This window comes from Elaeis guineensis, chromosome 10, assembly GCF_000442705.2.
Source record: "Elaeis guineensis isolate ETL-2024a chromosome 10, EG11, whole genome shotgun sequence".
Classification (NCBI taxonomy): domain Eukaryota; kingdom Viridiplantae; phylum Streptophyta; class Magnoliopsida; order Arecales; family Arecaceae; genus Elaeis; species Elaeis guineensis.
In genome coordinates, this window is record NC_026002.2 from 68,027,816 (window position 1) to 68,043,143 (window position 15,328).

General features: G+C 39.1%; 1 protein-coding gene across 1 annotated transcript; it reads right to left on the reverse strand.

Annotated features, from left to right (window-relative positions):
* Positions 1-896: 896 nt before the first annotated feature.
* On the reverse strand, positions 897-12,900 carry LOC105034079 (calcium-dependent protein kinase 3). The gene is given in 8 exon segments (XM_010909101.4): positions 897-1,401; positions 1,480-1,710; positions 4,799-4,966; positions 5,081-5,196; positions 9,584-9,736; positions 9,952-10,095; positions 12,091-12,531; positions 12,534-12,900. Coding segments are annotated over 8 exon segments (1,635 nt in total). The 5' UTR covers positions 12,766-12,900; the 3' UTR covers positions 897-1,251.
* Between the last annotated feature and the right edge of the window lie 2,428 nt (positions 12,901-15,328).

Below are 15,328 nucleotides of genomic sequence, written 5' to 3' on the forward strand. Positions count from 1 at the left end.
CGCTGGAAAACCAAAGAGAAGAAGAGAGCAAACAGGAGTCCCTTCTCCGACAAAAATCGGCGACACCCGTCGCCGGCAGTCGTGTATAGAAGCACGGGAAGAAGGAGAAAGAAGAGAGGAAGAGGAGGAAAACTTACTTCGGCCTCCGGTGACCCCACCAGCGAGCAATCGCGGCGAGCACGAAACAAGTATCCGCGGCTCCAATCGGAGAAATCAGGGACGAAGAGAGGGGAAAAGGACCGATGGAGGGCTTTTAAGGAAGGGGAGAGCCTTTTTATAGAGAGCCCTAGGACTCCTGGTGGTCCTAGGACTCCCGATCCACGTAGTTGAATCGGAGAAGAAGACTCCTATCAGAAGTCTTCTTCTCGATTTCCCTTGTTTCTTTTTTTTTTTTTTTTTTTTTTTTTTGGACTTAGGTCTTGATAGTTGGGCCTTGATTTGGGCTATAACACTCAGTCCATCCAAACGGTGATTTTAGCAACTGCTAACGACTCGGTCCTCATCAGTATATCCCTTTCTTTGAGAGGGATCGGACCAGCAGCTTAAAACGACTAGCAGCTCAAACTTGTCCAAGGCGTCTGCAAAGATCACTTAGCTTGCACTGCAATTACAAACATTCGCTCAATTTCCTCCATTAAACTGATCTTTAAGTCTTTGATTACTTGATGCTTGCTAAGAGTCCAAGACAAAACAAATTGTGAAATACCATCGCAGAGACCCCGGCAAGGGAAGATAACCACAGCCGCACCGACAGCCTGATACTACTGCTACTCTGCAGCAAAAGAAGAACCGATAGGGCAGCTGATGCAGCATTGACTCTTCATTGGCATGATACCTGATACATCTCATGAAAGACATTTAAATATTATTTTTGTGAATCCAACTAATAACATAACTTTTATATAAATGAACATTGGCTATTAAAAACCAATAGTGTGCATCTAAAAATTACAACAAAGCCAATACTGCAATACAACATAAGTGTATCAGACAGCGGCAACTTCAAATGCAAACAAACACAGCAACGCAAATGCTCATCATGCTAGCTGAAGAACTAATTACAGGGTAAGCCAATAAAGGGCCGCCACCTAACTAATCCCACCCAAAATAATGTGAAAAAATTAAAGGTTGGAGAGCATCCGCTTTCAACAACAAACATACAAGACCTCTGGCTGCCATTTCACTCACCAGCCAGGTTTAGAGAACCATCCTTCATCAGTCTGATGCTGAGACTGTGAATCTGCCCGCACTTCACTCACCACCCAGCTTTAGAGAACCATCCTTCATTAGTCTGACACTGAGACTGTTGAATCTTCCTCTTGAGTAGTGTCGTGATGCCTTCCTCCAATCTGTTCCAGCTTTCATCATTGCCACAAATTCATCATAGCTTATTCTTCCATCCTGCAAATGTGCAAGCAATTGAAGCTTGTGAGCAATTAAGAAAGAAGATAGTGGTTTCAGCAACTAGTCAAGAATTACCTTGTCCGTGTCAACTTCTTGTAGGATATCATTTGCCACATCCATGCTGTCAGCAGCTCCATCTTCCACCAAGGCCTCCTGAAGCTCCTCTGGCTCAATGTAGCCATTCCCATCCTTATCAAAGTATGAAAAGGCTCTGCGGAGATGCTCGTCATTTGCCATCCTCTGCAAATGAAGAGATACTGCAGCAAACTCCCCATAGTCTAGCTTTCCTTTTCCATTGGTATCTACCTATTTGCACAAACTTGATCAGTCAGAAGCTGTGGCTCTGTGTTTCTAAGCACATTTTAGATACAGAAGAGGATAGGCATCCATAAATACCAGTTCCCTATTCTCTTCCTAGCAAGAAGCATTTTTCATATGTGAACAAAAGGAATCCACCAAAAGCAGGAAGATAGCATTATCAATACACTATGAAGTGCAATAACTACTAGCGTCTGTCTATAGCACAGATATTGAGGGTATGCTTGGAAGTGCAAGTAAATTGTGATATATCATGACTCCATGTGATTTTTTTGAAATTACAAGTCATGATTTTTAGGTGTTTAACTGTGCAAACTAAATAATGATTTCAAGAATTTCTACTTTGAGTAGAATTTTTCAAACTTAAGTCTCCATTTATCATCTTACATTTTTTTCCATTTTTGAAACTTTCTCTTTCCGACAACCAAACACCTTCTAAAAACCTTGTCTGTCAAACTACAAAAATTTCAAATTCAGGAAAGAATAAAATCATGATTTGTAAATAAACAGCCTTCAAATGCTGGCTCAATATGATGCAATAGAAAAATTTTCAGTAACCTTTAAAAAAATGTCATATGACCATATGATTCCTGGAAGTGTTACCATGCACGAATCATGTCAAAATATCATGAATCTGTCCAAACAATTCAATACACGTCCCAGGGATTTCAGACTGATTTGGAATGAAATGGATGAAGAATCAATCATAAGAAGATAATCTGAGAGAACCAGACAGAAGGTTCATGTTATTTAGAATGGCAATCCATCTAAATGTCCATCCACCTCAATATCTATACAAAGGAAATATTGAATCTGTACTTGCTAGCAGTATTGCTGCTGTTTTCTTTTCCGGTAGCTTTCATTGTTGTTGGAACTATGAGCTATGGTTCAGCAATTACCCCTCATAGAAGCTTTAAAATAAATCCATGAATTAGTCCTTTTGATTCATACATCAATCAAAGCACCACAGATTTTCACAAAAAAATATTACAAAGTTTAGGACACAACTAATGAATAATTTAATAATTTAAATTCCAGAAATTTCTGGAAGGAAAAAGCAGGGATAACATCAAGTGGAAAAGATCTTTTATAGTTTAATGATGAAAGATGATGTTGCTGATCCAGCTGATTCAGTCTAGAATCATGGTATCCATATAATATGTCTCCTACATAGAATATTAATTTGAGAGAATATAATTAGGTTTTACAGGCTTTTGTTTTTTTTTCAAAACCTTTACCAAGAATTATCTGAGTGTCTGCAAGTCAAATTCCTCTGATGATATAATTCACATCACTTTTGCAGTTCAGCAAACTGGTCTCGACAAAGTCATGCCGCAAGAGAAAAATGATACTGAATATAAAGTATAATTTACAACGGTGAGGACTACTAAGTTCCTACATCCATCCCACGAGGACTCTCTTCACTGCCTGACAATGTATCTCTGCAACACCTTGTATTTTTTGATAAGATCCCTGCCACCAGTTCATTTCCACCAGCCTTCACCAGTGTGCACAGAATTGGTTCCAGGTGTGCATTTAAATGTAGCTAGGCCTCTAAATGATTCTGGTGGGTAACTGGTGACCAGCCACATAGAGGATGCTAGTGGACTATAGGGTAGGGCCATGGTAGAGCAAGTTTAGGGTCAAATAATCTACCAGAAACAAGAAATGTGAGGTTCGGTGTACACACATTTCAATCAGATTCACTTTATACAAATGACCAACTAGTCTATTATCTTCAATTGATTGTCCTGGAAAAATATTTTAGTCCCTAGATTTACTGACGTAATTCCTGAACCCAAAATTTTGTGGAGGTGGAAAGGTCTCTTGAATGCTAAAAACCTCATATCTATATTGTACATTAGGCATTTGGGGGGAAAGTGACAATGGACGTGTTTCCCAACCAAGCCAACCTAGTAAGGGCTATTAATTTCCCTAATTAAAGAAAAGAGGAGAAGGTCACCAGCAAAGCCTTTGATATGTGATGAAAGCGAGTGGGGAGTTTATTGTATTGGCAATGAATTTGCTAGGGATATCTTTCGTGCTATTAAAGTAGATGATCCTTTACAATTGGCCAGCTTAGTGAATATTTTGGTTTCCCAAATGATTTAAATAGGGTAAGTGAAAACGTCTTAATGAACTTGTGGAATGACAAAATTGAGTAAGAAAAAATCATCTCACCCCAATCAGTTGCTGGCCTAATGGAAGAATATGTCAATGGAATTAGAAATTTTAATTTGTGTCTGATCAGTCCAATTAAACTGGTAATGTCATCTAGAATTGAAAAAAATCCAAGGTTCCAAAGTTGTTAGATGATCATTAATCTAAATCCAATACTATCATTTCTCAATAAATCACTGGAACTGAAAACAGGTTGAACACTGAATAAGTTGTTGATCTATTGATTAGAAAGCCAGAGAATTGAATGCATACTTTGAAACAACAGAAGCTATTACATTCACTAAAAGAATGACCCCTCAAGTTTGTTATGAGAAAGATAGTGCATTGGAAGGATACAGCAATTTTCCCATTCACATTTGACCATCTAATACAATGTCCAATATGTGAATGTTTATAACATTATTTCTAATTGAATGCATGCAAATAATCACCAGGTTGGTTGTTGTTTGGAAACTTGCAGAATGTTTTGGGTGCCACTACTGTAAGTTAGCTACCATAAGAAAGATGTGCAGTGCCTCCCTATAAGAACTTGGCCTACATCAGCTTGATGGAGAGTGGTCAACTTATCTATCTCCTATATCATCCTAAGTGCTCTTTCCAAAGTAGGCCACCTACTGGCATTCATGAAGTTACTATTTTGCAATAAAAAGGCACAAGTAGTTTCATATAACACATACCTTTTTATTGCCTGATCTTCATGTCACTTAAACCTTAAAATCCATGCTACTAAAGAGAAAAGAGAAGGCCTCTTTCTTGACAGACCTTCCCCCCAACCCACGCACACAGAGAGAGAGAGAGAGAGAGAGAGAGTTAAAAACCCCAAGTTTTTTCCTTTTATTTGCATTTAATGGACATAGCTAAATTAAAATTTAACAACAAATGCAAGTATCCTTACAGCTTCAATAAGCATCTGCACTTCAGACTCCACAAGATGGGAACCAAATTTTGCAAGTCCATTTTTCAGTTCCTCATATGAAACAATGCCATCGTTATCAGTGTCCATCATCTTAAACATATCTTTTATGTCTTCAACTTCTTCCATGGACAAATGATCCGCAATGACCTAATCAACAAAAATCCACTAAGGATATAGAGATGTTTAAATCAATCTGAAAATAAAAAACAAGGAGTGGAAAAGGCATAAGTTATTAGGGCAACTATCAAACTGCCAACTAACCCTTAAAGCTCTCCTTTTAAATCTATTCATCCTCGAAAACTGTTTAAGCCTCGACTTGACAGCATCTCCAAGAGGAACATTTGGAGCTTTTTTAGCATTTTGAAGCCATGGATGTTCTGCAAGAAAGAAAAGAACGTATGAGAACTGTTCAATCTAATTATTGGGATGAAAAGTAAAAAGAGAAGGTGGTCTCTAACAGTTCATTACATCTTCATCTGATAAGCTTGCCTTGTATGGAAAGTAAACTTCCTTTTATATTCCAGCTGGATGCTTGGTCATATGCCTACTATATCCTAACAGCCTATGTAATACAAGCCAAAAGGTGCACATCCTATATATAACGATGTCACCTGATATTCTCAGTGTGTCCCTCTTCTCTTCTGTCTCTCCTATCTATATTTCCCTAGTAACTATTTTTCTTCCATCCTTAGGTAGTTTTTTGCATGATCTGACAAACCTGCAGACATCCCTAGAAGGGATAATGATAGTCAATCTGAAGATGCCTAGCACAAGGATTTTTACCAACTAAAACCTCTTATGATGGGGCAAGAACATGTAAAATTTCTGATGTTCAAGGAAAAAAAGACCAAGCATATCCAAGAACAAGATCAAGAATGCAAGGAGGAATGAACTAAAGATGAGTTTCTGCAATTATTATAGCAGCAATAAATAACTATGTGCACCATCTATCCAGCAACTGCTATGCAACAAGTAGTCCGATTAATCACATCTTTATCAATCAACCCAGCAACACAGGTTGGTAAAAAAAAAAATATTGACCCTTTATAATAGACATAAACTTAGCCAGGCTCAGTCAAATATTAGGTTAAAGCAAGTTTGGCAAGTTAAATCAAGAAGTGGCATAAGGTCCTTTCCCAAAATTCCAGAGGATAAATTCCCATTTTGATCATTCAATTCTTACTAGCATATTGCATCAGTGGTAGTGGTACATGGTCAGACATTCATCCAAATAACCAGATCTAAACAGATAGAGGAAGCATGCAATGTTGTAAACATGAATAACGGAGGTCCAAGACAATTTTTTTAATCTTAATTGTTAATTGAATAATAACAACATTCCATGACATATTCCCAGGAGGTGGAACACAATGTAATATAATCAGCATCCATAACCCATTCCAAGGAGATGGGCTGAGACCAAAACCATTTACCATAGAAATCATTTTTGTAGAAGGGTTACATAAATACATGGGAAAAAAGAAAATAGTATCACAGTAGAAATGCCAATACATGCATATGGATGGTAGAAGTTAACAGCATAACCTTGACCAAATGATTTTTACAAAATCAACTGCCTCAGAATAAATACTATAATTATATCGATAAAATGAAACAGATTCTAGGGGAAACACTAAATACAGAAGACTAATAAGATCAAAGTAGACAAAAAAAGCTCAGTACGTCCAACTAAGTCACCAATAAAGAAAAAGAGAGCAGGAAAAACTTGGGCCTTGTTCTGACAAGTAAAAGTTCTGTAAAACATCTGTAAAGAAAAACCATGACCGGCTTGAGTAGATAACTTCGTGTCTCCATTTGAGCAGAAAGCATGAGTTGATATAATGGTGGAAAACTCCCATCATATTCTTTCAAAAGAAAAACCAAAAAAAAAAGCATGGTATGCAAATTCAAAGGAAGCAGTTGGCCAAAGAATATCAAATTTCAACACTTTCATTTCATTTTAATGTCGCTGAAAATTGTTTTGGACACAGAAGAATCACTCAATTTTGAAGCATATAAAGCTGGATGACTTTTGGATGCTATGAAAGCCTAAACACTTCTCTTTATCCTTGCTATAATAAAATACAATATACAAACCACGGAAAGTGACATTTCCACTATCCTGATATCTATCATACAATATGATAGGTAATAGCTAATCATGAAATGCATTTACATGAAAGTGACCACCGGTTTTATCGTGGGAGTATAAAACTGTTAGGTGAAAAGATTCACATCTTGAAAAGTTTGCAACAAGAAATTTTATCTTTGACAGAACAGTTCAATGAAATATTTAACAAAAAAGATTGTCAGACTTCTAGTTCCTAAATTCTATCTTCAACAAATGAATTGTAAATATCCAAAAGGGCTACAATATCTCTAAATCTAGTTAAAGTATACTCTAGCAAGTACAAGTGAACTCTAATTCACAATAAAGAGAACTGATTGTAACATCTGACCACTTGAAATCATCTGCCATTACACATTAATCCAGTACCATAACTGTGGAATCAGACTAAATTAAATCATTAACCAACATTTACAGAGAAATAGGATCTAGAAAAGCTCTAGCAAAATCAATCTATGTCACAGTACTGACTGGCTCAAGCATTCAACAGTACTAACTGTCTCATTTTCCTTGTATGCAGTCTTAAAAATCATTTACGGCACATAGGCAGCCAAAAAAAACGTACGGCACTTGTACAGGCTGATGCCTATGCAAATGGCATTCAGAAAACTGTAATGTTCATAAGCATATAAAAGTAACTGAAAAAATAAATAATAACAAGATAAAAAAAAATGGTAAATTAAGGAAACACTATTACATTTGCTTGAGGACTTGTCTTAGTGTACTGCAAATTAGCTAGTAAGAGAACATGTTTTCTGACAAATTGTGTGATAAAACTAATTATATATCCAAAAGAACATGCTTAACAATTTAGGCCACTTAATGGAACAAGCAGCTCTGGTGAACTCAATGCAAAGTTGGATATGAACAACTAATCAAGATTACTGACACTTGAAAATTGCAAGCAATTGAGGTGGGCAGGCACCAATGCTAAACAAATGTGAGGTGGGTGAGGCTGTGAGGGTTTGGGTTGGTGGAAGAAGGGTGGGCAAGGCAGGAGGACAATGCTTTGCCCACCTAACACCCTAACTTGAACCAAAATAAACCCCATTTGATGTTAAAAGCAGCATAAGCATATGCTGGCTACTTAGATACTTGGTATGCCGTCAATTTAAGGATCCGAGTAGGGAGTCATGCCCTAAGCAAGGCACTGAAGGTAGCAGGCGTCCATCTAAGCATAGCATCTGCTTTCTGAGATATTGTTTATACTTGAGCAACTAAAACTTGAACAGTTGATCTTAATATGTGACACTCAAAAATAATCCTCCTAAAAATTGAATTTAATTCATCTCCTTTTCTGAATGTGTGTCTATATATATATATATATATATATATATAAAGCAAAATCTAACAAAACATCCGTCAGTTGTTCATTGGACATCGATTGTCACATGATCATAATGTAGAATGGAAAATGGGGTTCAGTCATTAAGAGTCCAACAAAGAAAGGTAAATTGGGATAGTCCAACAAAGAAATGTAAATTGGGATTACAGATAGATCCAAAAAGGAGAGGCAGAAATATAGCAAAATACAACCAGGATTCAAATAGATATCGTAATTTTCAAAAGAATCCATAGCATCCAAGAAAGCAAATCCCAAAATCATCAACTGGACATGATTACTATGGATGAAACTAAGTCAATATTGGTTAGGCATGGGGAGAAAAAAAATGAGACCTAAGAAAGAGAAAGACGAAGAGGGAGATGGACAGATTTCCAACTTCCAAATACATGATGCTTTCTACATCTCTCCATATGCTTCACATCTCTCTTCTCATTCTTTACTGCAAAAATATCTTTTTCTTCAGTTAATGTCATCCATCTTATCTCACATGCAAAGTACATGCAAAATACTAATAGTAAATTAGTTACTAGAGACCCGGAAAGAGGATTACAAGGATGACCAAGACAATATCCATATCACGGATAAGCACACTTCCATCTCAATGACTGTTGATTATTTAATAATTGCTGACAGTGCCACCAAGAGTCATTCCAAGTTTGATAGTTAATCTCAACCAGAATTTCTTGGCCAGGAATGTTGAAGAACAACTGGAAGTAAGACAGCTATCCCAAATCCAGAGCATAGAACTTGTCCAGCATCTATTGACCTTATCAAATAAGGATCATTATTTAGCAACATCAGGGTTGTCACTATCTAATTAAAATTAAAGAAAAAAACTGTGAGGTTAGCAACAATGATAGATTATAGAACCTTGCAACCAGTAGCAATATTTGTGATTTTTTTCGAGAAAGAAATTCGAGAGAGCCCAATCCACTCATTAAGATAATGAAAGAATATTCATAAAGTTTTGAACCTCAGATTTTACAATGATATTACAAATACTTCATTCTAACATCCCTAAATTAGTCATTAAGAAAATATGAGGCGCTACATTCCATTGGTTCAAGTAAATTCAAAGTGGTTACAAGATGAACAGATGTTGAGCATTTGAACATGAAAACTTGTAACAAGACTTAAAATTATCACCAGGAATTAAATGATCGACAGAAAAAAGCAACCAAATCAAGACTGGTAAACCATGAAGACTACTAGTGGCCTAAATACATTCATTCAACAAACAAACAAGATAATTTCAGTACATGAGCCAGCAAAAGAGCAAGATATAACATACCTAGAACTTGCTTTGCGGTTAGTCTAAGTTTTGGGTCAGGCTCCAACATCTGACGGACCAGATTCTTAGCATTTTCTGAAACACTTGGCCATGGTTCGCGCTTAAAATCTATAAGCCCCCGAAGAATGGCTTGTGCAACCCCTTGTTCAGTTTCTGCAATTTTAACATATTATATTCTTCCTCAGAAAATGGTAATTTTACAAGATCATATAAAATAAATCTAAAGTTAACTAACCCTAGTTAAGAAAGTTCTAGCAAGGCAGAAGGGATATCCCCTTCCAGCAGAATAGCAGGAATGGTGAACTGGATTTCAAGATAGAGGAGGATAGATTCCATTAGCAAAAAAAAAGACAGAAAGAAAACTTTACCAGCCCAAAATGGGGGAACTCCACATAATAGTATGTAGAGAATTACTCCCGCACTCCATATATCTATCTCCGGCCCATAATTCCGCTTCAGAACTTCAGGAGCCATGTAGTATGGGCTTCCTACAATCTCAGAGAATGTTTCTCCTAGAATGCCAAAGGAATAATATTAAAAGCAACAACAGAATAATGTTAAAATCAGGAACATTAGAATAGAAATCCCCAATGTTTGACAATTTACTGGTTTAAAGGATAAATCAGCTAGTGCTCCAAGTTTTCACGAATGAACTTTAATGATTTCAATATTAATTCTTGAATTTTGCAAAACCATGCTTAAAAAATAATGCATAACCAAGAAAAGGGTAATCAAAAAGAAAAGACAATAAGTCAAAAAAGAGGCAAAGCAATGGGTACTGCTCCATGATTGAAGTGAACAAGACTGCACACTTGACAGGTACCAGTTTACTGTTGAACTATCATGCAGCGAGAGTGAAATTCAGACATATATCAAGATGCAACTCTGCAAGACAAAAAATGTTAAATTATAGACGCCACTGAGATTCTTTTTTGATTATTTAAACAAAAAGTTATTTCCAATATCAAATACATTGAGCCTATTCTGATAAAAAGGGATAGTTCCTGTTAGATCATAACCAATAGGAACAGAAGCTCAACATGTGAAACGAATTCTAACTTGATGTTTGTCAATAGTGGGGCATTGCCTACAAACAAGGACAACTATACCTTGGTGAATGTTGTTGCAGATGGTATAGTGTCAATTAAACAGGGCAAGGATAAAAATTCTCAAGAATTCAGGAAAAAATGATGTTGTACCAGATATAATTAAGTAGGATTGCTCAAGTGGAGAGCTGCTTCTAAGGTATGGTGTGACAATTGCATTTAAGAATATAAAGACACTCTTGACAACAACGAGACCAGGATGTTGTGTAGCTCAGCTGCACAAATGTTCAGCAATAGATTTGAGTTCTATCAAAAACATGAATATGAGAGATGAGAATGCTAAAAATACTTATTGCGAAACTAAGAAGAATAGGATTAAATAATTAGTAAACGAGTATGCTAGAGGGGATACATAAATTGAAATGGTTGAGGATCAAATAATGGAAAATTAACTTAGATGTTATACATGAATGTGGACCGAAGGTATGAGGCTACATAAAAAGGGAGCAGGTGTTAAGGTAATATGAGCAGGAGTTGCAAGAGAGGATCTAAGAATAACTAGCAGCAACATCGGAGATGGTCCTTAATAGGAGCAATTATTTAGACATGATTCAGCAAGTTGATGCCAAATGGTTGGACCAAGGCTTCAACACTCATGGTTATGGTGGTAAATTATTTTGGCAGTTTTAACATAGAGTCTTATTTTAATGAAAATAGATCACTTAAAAAAACTAAAGCAAAGAAAATATTAGCATTAGGTCATCAACATTGTATCTTGAGTCAAATTAAACTACAGTATCACATTATTAAAATAATCTTGACTCATGGTTATGGTTGTAAATTTATTTTGGTAGTTTTAACAAAGACTCCCATTTGAATTAAAATAGATCATTTTTTAAAAAGATAAAATAAATCAAATATTATTAAGTCATCAACATCATATCCTGACTCAAGTTAAACGACAATGACACATTATCAAAGTAATTTCTTCTTAATATTGAAACCTTGTCAACATAAGTTGGTAAAAAAGGAAAAGAAACGCACAAAAGAGACATTGTGTTCGGCTTTGTGAACTTTACAATTCACAAGTAGCCAATGTCAGACAAATCAGCCTTCTTCCTCTTTCCACTTTCATCTTCGTCCTCTTTATTGCACCAGACTCACCAAAAATAACAAATTTGGTTTTATAGCTTGTTTCAATCTGTTTTTCTTCAAGTATGAGTCCAATTATCACAGCTAATCAAATTTAATCTCATTGCAGGAATTACTGTAGCAGCAATTGCTTCCATTACTAACTAAACGTATTAATTAGGCAGGCATTATCTCCATAATACTGATCACATATTCGAAACTTAGGCCGTTGGAAGGAATATTACCATAATTCATCGAAAAGTATCCATAATTTCAGCCCAAACAGATCAGGCGGAAAAGAAGAACAAAAAGAAATCACGCCCTACTCACCAGGCTTGAAGAATATCGACAACCCAAAATCGATCGCCTTCAACGGCGAGTTCTCCTTCTTGGTGGCGAAAAGGAAGTTCTCCGGCTTGAGGTCCCGGTGGATCACCCCATGGCGGTGGCAGAGCTGGACGACCTCGACGATGGTCCGGGTGACGGTGGCGGCAGCCCGCTCGGTGTAATGCCCCCGCGCCACGATGCGGTCGAAGAGCTCCCCGCCCTCGCACAACTCCATCACCAAATGCACCGCACTCTCGTCCTCGCACGCCTCCTTCAAGCTCACGATGCTGGGGTTTTTGGGGAGGTGGCGCATGATAGCGACCTCCCGCCGGACGTCCTCAACGTCGATGGCCGTCCGGAGCTTCCGCTTCGAGATCGACTTGCAGGCAAGAACCTCCTTCGTATCCCGGTCCATACAGAGATAGGTGACCCCGAACTCCCCCGCCCGAGCTCGCGGTCGAGGAGGTACTTCTCCTCGATGCCGCCGGCAAGGACGGTGTCGCAGGCGCCACCAGTGAGGACCGTCGGTCGCTTGGGGTAGCCTCCGGCGGCGCCGTTGTGGAGGTGGTTCTTGGCGGCGGCGCCGGAAGCTTGGTAATGGTGGTGGTGGGCGGCGGGGAAGTGTGACTTGACGTCCTCCCGGGCGACGGCGGCCGGCGAGCGGCAGCAGTTTCCCATGTCGTGGCGGCGATCCGGCGAGCCCCCCCACCCCCTCCGCTTCTTGGAGCCAAGGCCGTAATTCCTAGTAGCGGGCAGCTAGGGTTTCACATCATGGGCGAAAGAGAAAACCGAGAGAGAGAGAGAGGAGGCGCCCCACCGACCAACCCTTCAACAAGGCTAATTCTTTGCGCTGGATTTACGCCTTTAGAGAGAGAAAGGGGAAGGTGGGGGGTCAGCTTTAGAATGAAGGGTGAGACTGAGACTTCTGTGGGGTAAGCCTCTGAAAAGAACAACGGAACGGAAACGGTGTTTGGGAACAACTGGCGTCGGTAGTTCAACAACCTATTAAGGCTTCCTTCACATTGGAAGTGTAAACCTGTGCTCGAGTTTCTCGACTTTTCCCTCACCCTATACAAAGACGAGGGAAGGAGGCAGGGGAGGTGATCGAAGATATCGCCCCGAGCACTGGATGGAGTGGTTGGAGGTTAGTATATTGAAGGGAGCCGAAAAGGAATGAGGGGTCGTGCTTTGACTCCGTACTGATGATGAAAGGATGGGCCAGGTGAGGGAACTGGGGAGTCTGGAAAAGTGGCAATGGGATTAAGGAATGGAGTGGTGTATTCGTGTAGCATAATACCGTTAAAGGAGGGAACCGTGGAGATGGGTTCGGGTTGTGGCTTTCGTAAAAGGAATGAGCCATCATTTTTCACAATATCCACCGCTGGATCGTACAATGCCTCCCGTAAAATCTGTGTAAATAGATGAAGGAGAATTTAAAGTGCTTTGAGAGTTGTGCGATGTATGGTTCCATGGCGCGTATCGTGTTGTATAAAATAAAAAAAAAAAAAAAGAAGGAAAAATGATCAAAGATACAACCTAAACCTACGGAAGTGGCTGCTCTGCAGGGCCCAGGCTTCAACTCCATTGTTGCGTCGAACTTGTTTCCTTGTTCTGTCAGGACTATCATCTGTCCTTTTGTTTTCCTTTCTTCATTTCTTTATTTAGTTATTGATTTATTTGTAGAAGGTGGAAAGGCTGTATCAAAAGTCAGAACCAAGGCAATGTTTGCTATTGTTTTTGTTTTAAAAAAATAGAAATATTATCAAAAAAATAGAAACAAAAATTCTATATTCTTTTGAAAATGATAATAGAAATATGATGGGTAGTTTCTAGTTTTTGAAAATAATATAACTAAGAAAATATATTTAGTAAACAAGATCAAAAATGAATTTAGTGAAAGAAAAGACATTTGAGGATCCACTTGATCTTGGTGAAGCCCATAACTATTATGTGGGGACAGTCAAGCATGGATCTAGACAAAGGAGGAGCAAAAGATAGAACAAAAGATATAGACTATAAAAATCTTGATAGAAATGTCGGAGAAGTGGTAGGCATTGAGGATAGAGTTGGAACTAGGCTCGGACCGGCCCGAGGCCCATCGAGCCGAGCCGACTTTGGACCAATTTTTAAGCTAGGCCCGTACTAATTCAAGCCAGGCATGGGCCTAAATTTTGAGCTCGCTTATATTTTGGGCCGGGCCAACACTTATATTTTGGGCCGGGCTTGGGCCTGCCTTTTGCCCTGCCCGAACTAGGTCCGGGCCTGAGCCCAGGGGTGTCGAAGGTGCTAGAGTGCTTGAAGGGCACGACTCCCAAGGGTAGCCGTGTGAGTCCATGGTGTTGCCGTGTGAATTGGTGTAGAGGAGGCGGTCCTAATTCCGACAGTGGTGTGAGGCGATCCTGATTCCAGCGGCAGTGTCCATAGTATGGTCGAGGTAGGCATGGAGGATTAGGGGCTTGTCCTTCTTCTTGATGCGTAGGGTGAAGCTGCACTTCTTGTTGGGGAGGGGCTGCCAGGAGAAGGTTTCGGCCTGGCACTGGGTGACCACATGCTCCTAGGTGGCGATGGTGCCATGGAAGGTGTCGATGAGGCAGTCATTGTTGGAGAGGCTGAAGGTGAAGGCAAAGGAGTTGAAGGTGTGGGTAAGGGAGAACCTGAGGCAGACCTGGATGGCGTTATAGAGCTTATTGGTGTTGATGCCGTCCATCTTGGTGATGCCGAAGTAGCAGTAGGAGAAGTAGCTGAACAGGTGGTTGAAGAGCTTCGTCATCCAGCCCCCTCCCCTACCGATGCCGGCCCTCCTCTTATCCCTTCCTCTTAGGGCTTAGGATTTTTTTTAATTTTTTAAGGGAAACTAAGAGAGAAACTTAATTGGACTTATCCAATTGGGTTCGGATCATACTTGGACCTAGATTTTTCAAAAACTTTCAGACCTAATCCAGCCCGAAGTTCGAAAAAATTTTGAGTTAGACTCGGGCAAGAATGTGGCCTGGCCCAGCCCGACTCACTTCCAGTCCTAATTGAGCACAAAAAGATCAATAATGATGGAGGAGAGAATACGGTAACTATGGAGGTCAGTAATGAAGTTGAATATGATGATGAAAAAGATGGCACCAAAGAAGTAGAGGACAGTGTGATGGAGGGATAGGAGGTTGCTCAAGACATCAGAAGGAGTTGGGAAAAAGCCGAATAGAAGAGAAGTTGGAGGAGTTGGGATGCTAGGGGAGTACATAGTACAGAA